General features: G+C 51.0%; 5 protein-coding genes across 5 annotated transcripts, besides 2 other annotated features; 2 read left to right on the top strand and 3 right to left on the bottom strand.

Annotated features, from left to right (window-relative positions):
• Positions 1 to 5,146: part of a sequence feature (contig 1.193 655..8744(1)) that runs on past the window's edge.
• On the bottom strand, positions 661 to 3,694 carry ANIA_09467 (protein phosphatase 2A regulatory subunit RTS1; the record flags this gene model as incomplete). The annotated part of the gene is made up of 10 exons (XM_863756.2): positions 3,418 to 3,694; positions 3,008 to 3,181; positions 2,702 to 2,918; positions 2,578 to 2,639; positions 1,891 to 2,490; positions 1,489 to 1,842; positions 1,266 to 1,436; positions 1,082 to 1,209; positions 699 to 1,032; positions 661 to 666 (listed from the first exon to the last, which is right to left on the bottom strand). Exons 2-10 carry the CDS (start codon positions 3,029 to 3,031, stop codon positions 661 to 663), a joined length of 1,896 nt encoding a protein of 631 aa, XP_868849.1. The 5' UTR covers positions 3,032 to 3,181; positions 3,418 to 3,694.
• Positions 5,147 to 16,496: part of a sequence feature (contig 1.137 611..32282(1)) that runs on past the window's edge.
• Positions 7,202 to 8,185, top strand: ANIA_07999 (uncharacterized protein). Its single transcript, XM_050611182.1, has 2 exons — positions 7,202 to 7,488; positions 7,545 to 8,185. Exons 1-2 carry the CDS (start codon positions 7,203 to 7,205, stop codon positions 8,057 to 8,059), a joined length of 801 nt encoding a protein of 266 aa, XP_050467233.1. The 5' UTR covers position 7,202; the 3' UTR covers positions 8,060 to 8,185.
• Positions 8,423 to 10,598, bottom strand: ANIA_07998 (protein xptC; the record flags this gene model as incomplete). Its single annotated transcript, XM_676175.1, has 7 exons — positions 8,423 to 8,467; positions 8,518 to 9,293; positions 9,348 to 9,797; positions 9,850 to 9,976; positions 10,032 to 10,116; positions 10,166 to 10,367; positions 10,415 to 10,598. 7 exons carry the CDS (start codon positions 10,596 to 10,598, stop codon positions 8,423 to 8,425), a joined length of 1,869 nt encoding a protein of 622 aa, XP_681267.1.
• Positions 11,692 to 13,661, top strand: ANIA_07997 (transcription factor TFIIIC subunit TFC1; the record flags this gene model as incomplete). Its single annotated transcript, XM_676174.1, has 3 exons — positions 11,692 to 11,829; positions 11,882 to 12,140; positions 12,250 to 13,661. 3 exons carry the CDS (start codon positions 11,692 to 11,694, stop codon positions 13,659 to 13,661), a joined length of 1,809 nt encoding a protein of 602 aa, XP_681266.1.
• Positions 13,992 to 15,058, bottom strand: ANIA_07996 (uncharacterized protein; the record flags this gene model as incomplete). The annotated part of the gene is made up of 2 exons (XM_676173.1): positions 13,992 to 14,881; positions 14,944 to 15,058. 2 exons carry the CDS (start codon positions 15,056 to 15,058, stop codon positions 13,992 to 13,994), a joined length of 1,005 nt encoding a protein of 334 aa, XP_681265.1.

Here is a 16,496-nt window from a genome sequence, read left to right as displayed (position 1 = left end):
GTGCCAGGTACGACGAAACGAATAAACTACTCAACTTTCAAGGCAAGAGTATGGTATGAACGTGGATTGCAGGCTACGCCTGAATATTTCATCTTATAAACATCAAAAGAGGTCGTCGACATCAATGCCGATTAGGAGAAACGCCATTAGCACCCGTTTTCCAGACCCGAACACAGTTCTAATAGTCCAACTAGAATCTCCGCTGACTTAAGATCTGACCAGCCATGCGGAACGGAAGAATATCAAAGCCATGTACATAAAGAAGGATTCGAAATAATGGAATGAGATGGGAGAGAGGGGGCGATGAGAGGGTGCAGGGCCATGGTGGTGTGAACATCGAAAGCAGTGGCGCCGGGAGAAAAGCATGAGGAGTTTGTGGAGTATAGTATCCAAGTAGCAAGTCATTTCGTCGAGTTGCTTCGCGCCAAACCAGTGACCGCTGCAGACCCAACGGCTCGACGCCGAGCCCGAATCTCGGTGCCACTACCACTGTTGCTGCGTCGCCTTCCGCCGCCTTCAAGGGAGCCACGGCGTCGTCTCTGGAATAGAGGACGTTCCAACGTTAGAATCACGCGTTCTGTACATGAAACGACAAACGCTTAGCGGAGAACAGAAGACAGAGATAAAAGTTATGACATTTGGGAGTTGCAGATGTAATCGTCAAGGCTAGCAAGCGATCAAACATGCTGATAACTTACCGAAGTGATAGATCCCTCTCTAGGCCGTCGATCTTTCGAACCGGCCTCATCTAGTTTCAGAGACTGGAGTCGCCTCTGGCTTTCCTGAGTGAGAGCATCGACGTCATCGAGCTGCAGCGGGATTTCGGCTGTGGTTGAGTTACGTGGCAGGTTGACGCCATTCTGCCGCTGCATAGCTCGTTCCGCGACCTTTTCCCATCGATTCTGTCGAGCTTTCTCGCGCATCTCGGCGCTATTCTGTCTTTCATTATACTCGTGCGAGCATTCGTCAAAGAGCTGAGGATTGATCTCCATAAACATCTTCATCGCATTGTATACCATGCTGTGGATGGTTCTGCAATAATGGTTAGCGTGATGATAGAAATGAAAGGTGAAATATATACCTATTCCAGTGGCCCTTTGAGTTCTCAAATAGGGGAGGGAACATGATTGGTAGAATGACCTCAACGTTGTCACTAACCAGATTGCAGAAATATTCATTGTTCCAGAAGTAAAGCGCACGCTCGGCAACCTAGCATAAGACATATCAGTACGGCTAGCATCTTCAGAGCGCCGCATTAACCGAACCTGAAAATGGGGGCTAGCGACCGACTTGGCCAGCTGCTGGAATAGTGGTTCTTGGACTTTGGCGAATTCGGCTGGATCCATCACTTCGAAGATATCTTCGACTTCATTGAGGAACATAACTTCCTTGGTACTGTTGGTTTTGGGCCAGTACCGAAGCAAACCAAGCACAACCTGAACGCAGTTAGAGTCAAATGTAGCAAGGAAGACTTCTGGGAAATCTCACGTCTTCGGTTAATGTCGAGTCCTTTTCGAGGAACTGAACAATACAGTATGCCAGTTGTGGATGGTACATGCTGAGGCTCTTGACTTTGTGCAAAGGAAGTAGAACCCTGGTCAAAAACAACTTGTGTTCCTCCTTAAGTGGAAGGGCAAAGCCGTTGATAATGGATCCAAGGATTTCCAGAAGCTCCGCAATTCCGTTGAACCGCTCGGTCTCGTAGCTGAATTGGAAAAAGACGTTGTTGATAGATCGGCGAATATATGAACGTAAATTTAAGAACTTTCCGTAAATACGATGTAGGGTTGTCTTCAAGAAATCGCGCTCCCGCGGGTCTTCGGAATCGAACAACTCTAGCAACTAAAGACGGTCAGTGGTGTTAGGCTGAAGGAAAACCAAATGTCGTACCTGAAGCACAAAATGATGGTCGATGTAAGCCTTTGCGATATTTGTATTGAAGTCCTGACTTTCGATGAACCGCAAGAAAAACTCATAAACGACCTGAATGTGAGGCCAGGCGACTTCCAATACTGGTTCATCCTCCTCCGGATCAAATGCCTCGCCTTGGGGTGTGATTGGAGGCGGGATTGGCCTGAACAAGTTTTTTGCGAACATCTCAACCACGCGAGGGTACATTGGTTCGGTTATAACTGAGCGGTTGTTTGCGATGTAATCTAGGAGCTCGTGGAGAGCCAGTCTCTTGATCTCCTTAGACTTCATATCTGCCGTTGGGTCATTAAAATCGAATATGATATTGCACTGGTCGATCTTTTGCATAAAGAGCTCCTGGCGTCGGTTCGGCGGCACTTCATGAAAGCCAGGAAGCTTCTCCAGCTCTCGCTGGCGCTGATCGGAAATATCAAATCGAGAAGAATGTTGACGCTTGGGAGTCCGTATACCCTCCGACATATCCTTCGGGGTTGTTTGGAGGCGATCGAAGACATGGGACTTCCTAGGAGGGGCTAGGTCTCCTGGCATGGTCTCGGCGGCACCGGGCGGAGGAGCGTGCTGCAACAAAATGATGCGAGTCAGCACGGAAGAACTCGACAGATCCAGAGCAAAGAAGCGAGTGATTTCTTCGCGTCAAGCACGTACCGGTCCGCTAGGGCTGATCACTACACTTGGAGCCATCGGTTGTCCTTGCTTGGTGGGAGTAGCTGAACCTCCGTCAGTAACGGGTTGAAAAGGACACCTACGCTTCGCGCAATAGGATACTCACCAGGAGGAAACCCCCCGGCTTGCGAAGCATCTTCAGGGGCCTTGCCTCTAATATCATTCACGGATGTAGTAGACGACGTCGGGGTGACCTGGTTGGGAGAAGCGGACTGCTGGCCATGGTGAATTCCCAGGTTTGCCGAGTTCTGTTGTGAAGCTTGCGACGCCGATTCTTTCTTTTTCGACGATTTGTTATCTTTCGCTCTCGACAACTGCTCGTGCTAGGACATTTAGCATAATCCAGCGCTCAGCGAAATGATGGGTAATCGAGCCCAGCCACGCGAAACTGTGTGACCCGCAACAAACTCACCACTCTCTGTCTGAAACCCTTCATTGTCACCACTGGTAAGAAAGCCACATGTACTCGGACCTGGTTCTCGATGCCAGTGCAGCAAGATGCCACACGCTAGCAGGAGGGGGAAGTGGTGGGCGAATGCGGTCTGGCGGATCGGGACAACTCTTAGGAGTGTTTGTTTCTGTCGGCCTGGACACATGAGCATTTGCGGACAGGAGATAGCATTGGTAAAAAGGCGATGAATTAACAAAAACTGAAGACAAAGAAGCTTTGATGAATAGGAAAGTTAGAGCATTGCCTTGCAGCCATAGCAAGACGGCCTTTAGGTGGCCGAGCAGGTAAGCCCAACGAGGTAACAGGGGGGCAAACACGGATCTCCCCCGACACGCGAGAGGAACAGGAAAGTATATAGAATGGCAGCTCACCTCAAGGGATTTGCGGGCAAACGATTGGTAGAAACAGGACTTAAAAATCGGTCGGACGCTGACGCTCAGTTGCTGGCGCGTTCGCAGCAGTATAGGAGGAGCTCGCAAGTCGGTCAGGTCTGGAGAGGATCGACTTCCGTGTCGCTTATGAGAGAAGGCGGGGTGCCAGAGCCCCAGGGACTGAATTGGAACTCGCGAAGCACCGGTTGGACGCCACAAACAAGCAGAGGGATACCGCTATGTTGCAAAGGACAGGGTGCGCAAGGAAGATAAAAGCATTGACGCTGGTTTCAACGAGGAAATCGACGGCTATCACGAGAGGAGACTCTGGTGACGGGCTGTGGCTGGAGGGCGGACGCTCGGACGTGCGTAGCGCAGTGTAGTGTAGTGTGGATTCGTGGAACTGGCTGATTATATGCCTGGGGAAGCACCTCAACCACGGCAGACAACTCTTACGAGAAATGATATTTATTTGAAAGTGATAAATGTCACAGGTAGCGGCTCTACTCCCTACTGACTTTCTTCCACTCCCCTCTACAATCCCCTCCACAATACAAGGTCTCCGTCAGAGTTCTGTAAGGGGCTGTCCAGCGCTCCTACAGCGATGCGATCTTCAGTGCCCTTATTGAACGGAACAAAATGCATATTCGCCAACTGCCTATGAGCATTCAGTAGTGCCTAAGCGAGCTACTTGCCTCAATTTTCCCGATCTTTTCTCGGTTCTGGGTCCATGATTGTTTCATGTTGCTTTGTGCATAGGTTCGTCAGGTGACTTGGTTCGGAAGATGTGTCTAGGACAATATTGACTGGGTACTCATTTTCAAATGGTAATAACTACTATTAGAGTTTCTTGAGAGTACTAGCCTGAAGCGATGATTCTTCTTACCCCTGTTTCAAAGGCAACAGGCAACGTGAACGAAAATTATGGTTTGTCTGACCTGTATACGTCCGCAAATATATTTCAAACGCAAAAATTTGTCTTTCTGGCAAAGACCTACACTGCATTTGGCTTTTCTTGATGAATATATGACCTGCACCTCAACTCCTACGAGAATATACGAACTCACGATTCGATGGACTGATAGTTTCAGGCTTCTGAGGGCTGGGCAGCCTGCCCAGTACTCCGTACTCTCTATTGGTTTTGCCCTGCACGTGATGTGATACGGTACGAAAATACGATGGAAGACAGACGAACTCTCATCTGAGCGGTGCGTTCTTGTACCAGGACATCTCGTGAACAGACCACTTCAAACGAGGCAGAAACTTGTCAGGGCGCGGAGGATGTATATTTACTACTTAGATGATGAATATGTATACCTTGCCTGGAGAATTTGGACTATGATCACTAGACAACGACCTTATCAGTAGTAGCCTCTGCCTCCTTCAATCAAGAAACGGAACAGAGCGCAGGCGTCTCAGCGAAGTGACGGTACTCTGCCACCTAAATTTGAGAAGTTTCTAGAGAGGAATTACCACCGATCATCCCCCCTCCGCCTCGTCGCCCTCCGATGCGTGAGGCGTCCCGAATGAAACGCCTGAGGATTAAAATAAGACGTAAGATCCAACTCCCCGTCCTCCATGAACTGACAGGAAAGAAAACTTAGCAACCCGCCACTGTCCTCCAATCGTCTATAATCGGCGATAGTCTCCAGGGCCCGCCCAAACGCAGCCCCGTACTGCCCGCGGCCCCTTGACTCGAGCCACCGGTTGAGATTCTGAGTAACGGCGAGGTCGTTCCGGCAGTGGTTACGCACGGGGAAGTAGACTTTTATCGCGGGGAGATTCCTTCCAGGCGCGATGTCGAAGAAGTACACGCATCCCTTGAGCATGTCCGGGGCGTCAGCGAAGTTGGGGATTATGCTGTCGCCGTTGTTGGGGACGTATGGAAACTCTGAAGTCTCTGGGAAATCAGCGTGCTCCTCGGTAACAGTTTTAAGTAGGTTGAAGAGCTCGGAGAACTGTTTTGTGCGGGTCTCAGTGTCTGCGATACGGCCGCCTAGGGTCATGATTTCGCGAATCGCTCTGAAGTTGGTGTGCGGGCTGTTGAAATACCACTTTATACGGGCTTTTGCCGGGCTGCAATTGTCTACGCTGAGACAGAATGGCTTCAGGAGCTTGCCTTCCGGATTCGTGCTTAGGAATTCATGGACAGCTGTGCGGGATGGAGAATTTGGATGCAATCCCCGGAAGGACGCTTCCCAGCTGGGTATATCTAGGAACGCCTGCTGGTCAAGCTTGCGCGGGTGAAAGTATGTCTTGAGCCCAGTTGACTTGCGTTGAAACTCGAGGGAATACACCAAGCTAGTGCCAATCGAGCTACCCATAGTAGCGGCCTTTTGAGTGTACTTGGCATAGTCATGATCGAACAGAGTGGCTAGGAAATGATGTGTCCAGGTGAGATCAGAGCCTGGGACAGCCGAGGAGAGCTTGTAGAGGATCTCGCGCATGGCCAAGTGGTTCAAAGGATCTAAGGACGTTCCTGCCATTGGTCCTATAGGCTCTAAACCGAAGCGGACATCTGGCTCGCCGCCGGGATTGTTCCATTTCCATGAGAATTCGAAGGGCGTGCCGTCTAACTGGAGCATGGACTTCCAGGTTGGTGGCGAAGCCCCTTCTCGAGGCGCGGGGCCTAGATAAGGCGCCTAGACAACTTCAAGTTAGTCAGTGACCTTATATACTGAGGTCGTCAAACATACAGCGTAGTGGTAATGGTACAGAAGACATTCGTACTGTTTCTCGATAGGATACGCAGCAGCGTCCAAGAGAACTGCGAGGTGTCTCCCCGTAAGCTGCCACCAAGCATCGACATCTGGCCCACGAGATGGGAGTGTCTGGGACAGAACCTTCCAAGCCTGCGTAGATGTACCTCCTTCCGACAAGGACCGTTTGTGCAAAACCATCCCGTCAGTTGCTGTCATCGTCAAAGCCTATAGCTGCTCTCAATGGTCTCTCAGCTGCAAAACCTTTAGAACATATACCTATGACAAGTTCCTGCTTTCGTAGACTGTCAGGGCCTGAAGAAAAAGCAATGTTCTCCACCTCTTAGGAAACACGGAAACCGAGGCTGCTGTAGCCAGACGGTGTCAGGCAACAAACCCATGCTGGTCAGTTTGCATGATGGCTAATTTGCAATTGGAGCGGAGAATATTGCTGCCAATGCCTCTATGAGCGACAAACCTGGTGGCTGACGTCAGGACGGTAAATATTCCCTGCGTTCACTGGTGTGTTGAACCCCGAGCCCCGACCTGCAGAGGATGGCTATCCGCATATATAACCCGCACATTTGGGTCTGATGATGGCTGCGGCAATTTGTGCCGATTAAACATGAACCTTTCGGAAGCCGAATACCTCTGCAGCAGCAGTCAGTCATAGTATGTACCTTGGGAAGAGTTGGAACCTTGGAAATGGTGGATTGGTGTTGAGAAAAGAACTGGGCTCCCAGAGAAAGGCACCAAAGGCGGCAACGGGGTTAGGAGTCAGATCCTTAACGCCGCTCCTTTGATTCGCATGGCCAGCATTGCCTTAACCACTGGGGAGACGATATTGGATATCTAGGTAACACTCACTCCTTTCTCGGTGCCTCACCCCAGTTATCTCCGGAGAGCCAGCCCAATGGCAGCGTGAAACAGACGCATCGTCTCTGGATGCCATGGAGAGAATAGCGACTAGTGACATCTATAGCAACGAGGGGTGAGGGGCTTTCGTGAAGATAAAAGGCGCATCGGCAACGACTATCCGACTATCTGAAAGCAACAAGAAGAATCAAGCATCATCCAAATCCAAACATGGCATCTCCCTACGTTGTCCTTGTCACGGGCGGCAATAATGGCATCGGATACGAAGCCTGCAAGGCTTTCTACGAGTCTCCGAAGTCCTACATCATCCTCATGGGCTCCCGCTCCCTCGAGAAAGGCGAAGCGGCCATAAGGAAAATCAAGGAGGTGGTCCCAAACAGCTCAAATACTCTCGAGCTCATTCAGCTCGACGTCACCAGCGACGAGTCTATCCAGAAAGCGTACGAGCAGATTCTCAAAAGCCCGGGGCGTTTAGATGCGCTTGTTAACAACGCCGGTATATACTTCCCTCTATCGGTAATCAGATAGTGCAGAGTCGCTAATAGACAAAAGGAGCAACCTTTGATTTCGACTACAATGCCAGCAAAGTTACCCTCCGCGAGTGCTTTAACAAAGCCTACGACGTTAACGTAACCGGTGCCACAGTCCTAACACACACGCTCGCCCCGCTCCTCATCAAATCCTCTGACCCCCGCCTCCTCTTCATAGCCGGTCTTTCCATGATGACCGTCGCAATGAAGGAGTACTTCCCGACGCCTCCGCTGCCAGCGGGCTGGCCGAAGAAGGTCGAATTCGAGACAATCGGGTACCGGTGCTCTAAGACGGCGCTGAATATGCTTATGCTTGACTGGAACCATAAGCTCAAGGCGGACAAAGTCAAGGTGTGGGCTGTTGGGCCGGGTATGCTCGAGACTGACCTTGGTGGACAAAGGGAGCTGGCGAAGAAGATGGGGCTTGGGTCAGCTACTTTAGGAGGAACGCTCATTCGGGACGTCGTTGAGGGGGCGAGAGATCAGGATGTTGGGAGGGTAATCCAAAGGGATGGGGATGGGTTTGTTCCTCTTTAATCGTTAGAAGAACTGCACAGGAACTGTAACTAGGCTTATTTAAGGATTCGCTGTTGTCGATGCAAATTGGTTCTGTTGTACTATTCAGCTGACAATAGCTTTAAGATAAAAGCTTTTGTGATTCTTGTCTAGAAGCTTCAGAGTAAGTCCGAGATGTAATTATAAGTGTACCAATCACTAGAGACGTTGCTGAGATGCTACATTTTACAGACGAGAGAATACTGCGGACCCTTGTTCACTTTACCTATTCGTGGACATATTGAGCATAAATATGTACTAACCATAACCGTCCTAAATTTTAACTGCTTGAAGGACAAGCAGCATTCAAGATTTGAATGCTGCCTGCGGTCTAATAGATCTAATTTAGTTACCCAGCCAGCCATGCTCACCCTTAATGATATCCGCAGCCTACACATCATTAGCAGGAAACTGGACGAGGATTTAGACATAAAACGAACCTTCTCTCCAGCTGCATAAATAGATGCCATGGGCGGACCAGAGAGTTCCTTCGGCCAGTGACTGATATCAATGACACGTAATCCAGTAGTACCGTACACTTTCATCTCAGGCGAGAGTACACCACCGAGTTCTCGCGGCATCATGGGCGCTGAGCAGCATTGATGCCCATTCGAAGGCTGCAAGATCTCCCTCATTAATTTAATTATGTCCTCATCAGTCTGTACTGCGGGACCAGGCACCACCTCCGTCGGACCAAGAGCCGCCAGAGACGGTGCATTGAACAGTTCGCGCTGTTTATGGAGGAGAGCTATATGCAGCTGGAAGTCCGTCGGGTCGGACGCCGTGCGGAAATCGATCACTGGATTGGCGAGCGGGTCTGTCTGGTTGATATAAACGTACCCACGGCTGAAGGGCTTCACGTTGAAGACTTGCACGTTTGCATCAGTGTCCCACGACATGCCTCCAACTGCCAGTCCAGCATCGCGAAATTCATTAAACATTATTTGCCTTTGGACGGCGTAGCCTGCAAGAACAGTGGGATGAATGTCTCCGGGTAAGGAGTCTGCTGGATCACGGGCTTGGGCGTCGTCGAGTATGCTTGCGTATGCGGTGTTTGCGGTCGCGTCCTCGTACGATAGGAACGCGAATTTGGGGGCAAGTGGCCTAGTGAGAGTCCATACGCTTGGGAGGTGTTGGTCGTATAGCACGCGCTGCTCCGTTGCCCAAGTGGTGTTTGTGAGGAAAGTGGTGACGTTTGGGGTGACGGCACTGTCCCCTAGCAAGAATAAGTCAGTACTAGCGAGATTAGAAGGCTGCACCGACTACTGACATGTATACACGAACGGGAATGTCGTCTGGTCCTGCAGATTAGACCCAACTCCAGGTAAGTCGGAGATAATTGGGATGTTGAGCGCCTCAAGCAAGTCACGCGGTCCGACTCCGGAGAGTTGGAGAACCTGTGGTGTGTGGAGAGCACCAGCAGCGACAAGGACTTCCTTCGCGGCGAATGCAGTGGATATACCGCCGCCTCTGCTAGGGAGATATTCGACACCAACGGCTCGCGTTCCATCGAAGATAACCCGCGCCACGGTAGTGTCTGAGAGGAAATGATAGTTGGGACGGCTGACAGCTGGGTCGTAGTGGTTTCGTCTGGCAGAACTTCTGGTCCATGTAGCTGCATCTATAGCGAACGGCTGGTTGAAGACACCTGTGTTTTGTCCCCCGTTGGGGTCTAGTCTTGGTTGTATGCCAATATGAAGAGCGGCTTCGTAAAGCCGGCCTACTAAAGTCAGCGCTGCAACGGCAGATTTGCTCTTCAGAATCGTGCTAACCTAGTCCGGGATAGATGTAGTTTGGATATGAATATCGGACGGGCCCATCATGGCCCCGAACAGAATCATCCCAGGTAATATTTCCTTCGTGGGCAAGTTCTGGGGTTGGCCTGGTAAAGTTCTCACTCTAAAGCAAACAAGGCCGTCAAAACTAGGCCTCAAGCACTGTGTGTCTGGATTACCTTGATGAAGTATGGCAACATGCCCTCCCACCCCCATCCATGATTTCCAAGTGATTCCCAGCCGTCGAAGTCCAACGCAGTTCCTCTGTGGTTAGGATTAGAGATGAACCCCTGCGGTGGTGGTATCTGCATACCTCAGGAAGATCATTGCATTCACTATGCTGCCACCTCCGGCCACCCTAGCGACAACGGAGTCAAAGACTCGATTGTTCAACTCTGCGGATGGTTCATTCGTTAAGCCAGGCCAGATATACGGATCACGCTCGTATGACCCGGGCACGTAGACAAAATCTTCACCACGATCAACCGGTCCTGCTTCAATGACGAGAACGCTCACTGCCAGACTCAGCGTCGTTCAGTGGGTGAGGATATGCCGTTCCTACCATCTGGAATCTCTGTCAGACGATCGGCCACGGTGAGCCCAGATACACCACCTCCAACCACAATAAAGTCGTATTTGCTGGATTGGACTTCTCGCTCAGTCACTAGCGTAGCATGCCGTGAGACCGTGAGCGCACCGCAAAGTAAAAGGCTGCGGAAAAGCAGAATTACGGATAGCTTGGCCATTTTCTCACAAGCGAAGGATACCAGGACATTGGCAAGTCAAGAATCTCAGCACTTTGGGGCGATCAAGCGTGTTTAAAGAGTGGCAGGTACGTCGTCAGCTTGAAGACCTAGGTCCAAGAACGAAGAACTTGGAGCAGGTACAGATCGGTCCACGCAGGGACCCAATAGTCTGTGCTCCGCCATTTCGGACAGCCTTGGTCAAGCTCAATAGGAAATCGAGCTGAGATCATAGTCTAGTGATTACAGGCTTGAATAGCCAGTCACATTGGCCGTGGAGTAGATGATGCAGCGCAATCACATTGTGATATTGGTAACAGGTAGCGTGTTGCCTAGCTGACCGAGGGCAAACATACAGGCCAGCAATGGTTCGTGAGTAAGCAGTCCAGGGTAAATAGCTCGACAGGTGCATTCTCTATATTGAATGAGGACGTAGTCTTTCATATATGGGACATTGCTTCTCAGAACAGCACGATATACTTTCCTTGTCAGCAACGAACAGTCTCGACTAACCACAGCCCGTCATGAGACCGCTAGAGGCAGTTTCTGGTAGCCTACTCCTCAATGTCGTAGCTCTGAGGCCACGATGGCACGAGTCGCGGTCGACCATAAAATGTCGGTCACCGATGACGCCCAGTCTAGGATTAAGACAATAATTGGATCAGGGTGTCAGACGAGGTGTCAGTTGACGCCGTATGAAGCACTTGCAGAAGGTCGTACACGAGGTCGTACAGCAGAACACGAAGGAGAAGGTGGAGGAGTCGAATGAGAAGCCGACCTAAAAGGGAACCATCCGGGTTTTGCCATGATCTACCGCCCTTTCCAAGACGGTTTGCATTGTTTGATTCCACCTCCTCTCGACCGTTCATGCAACCAGACTCTGGAACAGCTTGAAAAAGGTACGATAATGGGTCCTTGTGTTTAAATTGAATGAATGAATGTGAAACCTGATATTTTATACATAAACCAGACTTCACAAGGTTGATCTACGGGGTGGTACATCGAGCGAAGCCAGTATCTATCTCCGTATCACCAGCGGAATTCGTCTGGATAGCTTCATTTCTTCCCCCAAGGCGACGCTGGACAGTATAGAGCCATGGCGGAAACTCATTCAAGAACCGCGCCGTTCTACCAGATTCCCAACAGACCAATTGTCTGTGTTGAGCATCCGGCCATTATCAAAAATATTGACAAAGCTATTGATACGCTTCAAGGAAGGACGGGCATTAAAAAGGTAAATAGTTACGCTCTAGCATTAATGAGTGCTTCGTCTCACGCCTTTGCAGATTCTCGATCCACCCAAGCCAGACACTCCTGCTAGTCTTGTGCTCCGACCAGAGGACGTCATGGCAAGACCACTGCAGTCTATAAGCACGGCGTCCAACAACATTCTTCTCCGAGTGACAGTTCCTAAGCGGACGGGTCGCAAGCGCAAGAGGGGATCGAATGAGCCATTCAAAGACGATCCAGACTTGGTGAGGCAGGAAGACGGGCCCCCACGGCCTACTGCCCGAGATTTCCTACGGAGTCTGCGCGATAATGTGGGTAAGTATCAGGTTGAGCCTGTTGGCTTAGTTGAACGAACGCATGTGTTTCGAGGTACCATCCTTTCCAGCCTATTCACCACGATATGGAAATGTCTAACGCCTCTCAGGGATGCCTGACTTCGTCTTCTCAACAACCAACAGCCCCTTTGTTTCCCGATTCCGCGAGAAGATCCTCCCTTTCAACTTCAAACAGATGAAGGAATTCGACCTCGACATGAGTAAAGGCGCCATCTCAAATGTCGACATTCTTCCCCCACCCTCCTTCAGCCACGGCGATATTCCCTTCCACTACTTCTACCGCCAAAACCCAACAGTGCGGCAAACCCTTGACAAAGCTGGCAACCTCACAACCGTCAACACGCAGCAATCCGCCAAAGTCCTTACTCATCTTGTACCCTACGACATTGAAGTAGTCCCAGCAGCGCCGCGCGCAGACTTACCGGCTATCGATACCCTCGACCCCGTTCTTCGCGAAACAATTAACATCGTATTATCTCTCTTTGCAACTCGCCCCGCCTGGTCGCGCCGTGCACTCCGTAACAATTTAACATCTCTCGAACAGCGCTATGCCCTTCGCCATGCAGTGCCCTATGCCGGATACATCTTCCGCTCGGGTCCCTGGCGTGACGCAATCATCGCGTTCGGACACGATCCCCGCAAAGACCCATCCTCTAGGATCTACCAAACAACTATGTTCCGCATTCTGCCAGGAACCTCAGAGACAGCTCGAGACCGCGACCCCCGGGACCGTGACTCTTCAGGTGGCCGCAGACACACCCTCCTTCCTCGCCCCAATGAAATGACAATAAACCCGGAAGTCGCAACGTCAAAGACATCCCACCTCTTCACAGGACAGCCCCCCCTTCCTCTTGACGGCCGGATGTGGATGTTCTGCGACATCACGGACCCCCTCCTTCAAGGCATCCTCAATCCACCAAATGATTCGGGAACCGACCAACCTCCACCTGGGTTCCTAAGAGATGAATGTGACATAGCGACAGATGGGTGGTATGGGAACGGCACGATGGCGAAAATGAAAACCATCATGCGGCATAAGATCCTGGCAATGTATGAAGGTCGCACTCCCGCTAAGGACGAAGAGTACGCGCCCATTCTGAGCTTTCCCGACCATGCGAGCCCAGAAACGGGTCTTAGGGGTTTTTGGCTTGATCCCGAGTTTGCGACGTCGATGGCGACAGCGTTGGCCACTGAGGTGAGAAGTATGATTAAGGCGGCGCCCGCGTGGAGGGAAATGGCCACGGCGAGGACGCTAGCAAAGAAAGGGGACAGTGCAAAAGTACAGGGAGCCAAGGGGGCTGACGAAGAAGAGGAAGACGAAGAGGGAATTGAGGGGGAAGGAGAGGCCGCGGATGAGAGTGAAGGCGAGGAAGAGGCGATTGAGCAGGCGGAGATAATGGAGGCGGCGGCCGAGGCTGTGCATGCGGCTGCAAAGAGGGATGAAGAGGATGAGATTGAAAACGACATTGACGAGGTGGACGAGGAGAATGAAATGGATTGATGTTGCTACATATTACGCGGCATTGCGCTACAAGGGACGAAAGATGACTAGTAATGCGATTATGGACTATTTACCTCGTGAACAACATCAGACGTGACACATTTGAGCCAATTAGGTGCGCTGACAAGGACACAGCCATTGCCAGAAGCGAAAAGAAAAAAAAACAATAAATAAATCCAAACGCCAAAACACGAAGGTCCAAAAGAAAGACAGAATTGGGTATCAACAAGCAATATACTCCGACTACACCAAAGGAGTCCCAGCTCCGACTCCATTACTCAACACGAAGACTGAAGCAGGGCCCAAAATAATCAAGAAAAAGAGTGGCATCTAGGTTGAGTCGCCGATAGTTTCCTCAACCGCCTTCACTGGACTAGCCTCAAGCACAGACTCAATCGACGACATACTCGAGAGCCTACTCCGACTAGCGTTCTTTTTGTCGACAGGCGCCTCCTCATCCTCATCATCGTCATACACAACAGCGTACGAAAAGGCATGGCAGTCCTCACCATAAAAGTCAGCGGCATTGAGCTCGCCTAATGGAGAGCGAGGCTCATCCACCGTGTCAGATTTAGGCACCGCTACCGCAGGGGACTCCTGTTGGGAGCGAGGGAGAGAGATTCCCAGGTCAGCGGGCGGGATATTCTCCTTTCCGCGGTGATCTGACTGACTTTCGTCCTTCCCCTCGTCGTCAGAAATGTCTAGAACACAGGTCGAATGCTGCATGAGGTTGGTCATTTCTTCCTGCTCAGAGTCGACGTAGATCTCGAACGACCAAGATGCAGGCATCTTCGGGGCAGGAGCTGGCTGGCTCTTTTGCTTGGGCTTGCCGGTAGACAAAACAGCCGCAAGTGAGAAGGGACGGCCGATGCCCTTGCGGGCAGACTCTGGACGGCTCTTGGAGATCGTTGCACGGCGGGAAAACGGCTTGGTAGCTTTCAATTGGGGCGACCGGCCGGCTGGTTTGAGGGGTGCGGATTTGGGTGTCAACTGCGTGGTCTTTTTAGGTGTTGATGGTGCAACCGAGTCCTCGAAGATTGTGAACCCCAGGGAAGAGGACTTTGTCGGCTTCATTGGGCTCTTGGTCGGTGCAAGGTCGTCCTCATCGTCGGCCGCGCGCTTACGTTTCGTAGACTTCAGCGTGGGTTTCGGTGCCGTTGGGTCGATATTTTCCGAATCGAATTCAGCGAGAGGTTGCTTCTTGCCTAAGAACATATTGCCTTTAAGGCCGGGTTAGCGTTGAGCGCCTAAAGTGGTTTGTTTACGTTGATCTGGCCCATACCATTTTGCTTGTTGAGGACGTTCATTTTGGAGCGGAGGATGGACCGCATTCGAGGGGCATCCAGAGGAGCGAAAGGTTGTCGTACAGAGGCAGGAGACATAGTGAGTGCAGCCATGTTGATAAACTGTGATACGAAGAGAGAGACACTGATGGACGTGGGCTGAAGGAATGGTGACTCTGGATTTGTTTTGGTCGCGGCAGGAGGAGCGAGAGTGGGGTGTGATTGGCGGTCGGCTTATAGTGAGGAAGTGAGAGGAAGTGACAGCTCTATTGACAGTGCACTGTCTGGATTCTATGAAACTGTACAGTGAAGAAAACGAGATCCGATAAATGAGAGACAGGACCTGCTAGTAGTGAACGGAGCAGAGTATTGTTGAGTATTGTTCGAGAGTGAGGTCCAGTCAGTTGATATAGAGAGCAGGGCGCGAGGAGTCAAGACGCAGCAAGGGCTGAGCACGCTATGGAGAATTCCTGCACGGTCAAGACGATTCTGATTTATCCCACAAAGAGGCACTCGTGCTAAGTTTAAGGGAGGCGAAACATGCAGAGACTGGTTTCAAGAGGAATGGTATGAAGTCAGCCTGGATGCTGGAATTCGCCCATATAAGTACTCGGCACCTGGTTGGAATGGAGGAGGAGAAGCGCGTCCAATTCGTGTCTCCCAGCTGCGGACTAATTAGTGACAGGCTGACTCGAGTAGTATCTTCATATCGTCAATCCTGAATCTGCAAGGCATCGCATCCACCGAGACCCAATTATTGCTTGCCTTCCCCTCACTTCATCGACACAGGCGCGTCCCGTGGTATTTTATCGTTACGTGTGAATACACGGGATTCACGCGCTCAAAGCGGCGCTTTGGCTGGTATTACCAGCGCGTTACATCTACTCCGTCATCTTGTTTCTTCGCTATACAAGTCGACATAGAGAGTATAATCTTGCTATATCTTGCTTCACATCCGTTACCATTTCCTTCATCAGCCATTATTAGCTGTCGACCAAGTGCTCCATAACCAAAAATCTTGTTAGAGTGTTTCTCTTTGTACAACCACTCGCATTCTGTACAGTTACCGGTGTAAACTGTCCTCGTGCTGGTCCGGTCTGACGAGACGACTCGCCGTCACTCCATCCCTTCAACGCGTCCCCCACATGTCAAGTCAAGCCTCGTCGCGTCGATGCTCTTCAGCTCAACTTAATTATGCTTGGATTAGCAGGCAAGGTTCCCAGCGAACCACGTACCCCGCCATCCCAGCCTGCGCAAGCCAGTTTCATGAACGGACTCCTTGGCCAGTTTATCTCAGCTTCCAGAGCCCGTCAGAGGCAATTAACAATTGCGTCTTCTCTAGTACCATCATAACCGACTTCAAACCTAATATTATCACATCTCGGCTCATTTAAGTCCCCTAGCCAGCGCACGCGACGGCCTGAGCTGGGTCGGCGCTTCCAGGCCAGCCTGTGCCCTGTGGCTTGTGTTTCATCGTGCTCGCGCCGCGCGCGAAGCTGAAACCAATCCAATGCTCTGCGATGCTATGCTAGGCCATGCCATGCCATGCTAA

Source organism: Aspergillus nidulans, chromosome II, assembly GCF_000011425.1.
Source record: "Aspergillus nidulans FGSC A4 chromosome II".
Taxonomy (NCBI): domain Eukaryota; kingdom Fungi; phylum Ascomycota; class Eurotiomycetes; order Eurotiales; family Aspergillaceae; genus Aspergillus; species Aspergillus nidulans.
Note: the sequence above shows the minus strand (reverse complement) of the source record. Positions and strands in the feature narration are given on the sequence as shown.

Bases quoted from the DNA above. Each gene is read 5' to 3' on its own strand.
- ANIA_07999 (XM_050611182.1), top strand. From the start codon at position 7,203: ATGGCATCTCCCTACGTTGTCCTTGTCACGGGCGGCAATAATGGCATC. The intron at 7,489-7,544 runs GTATATACTTCC...AATAGACAAAAG, and splicing joins TGCGCTTGTTAACAACGCCG to GAGCAACCTTTGATTTCGAC.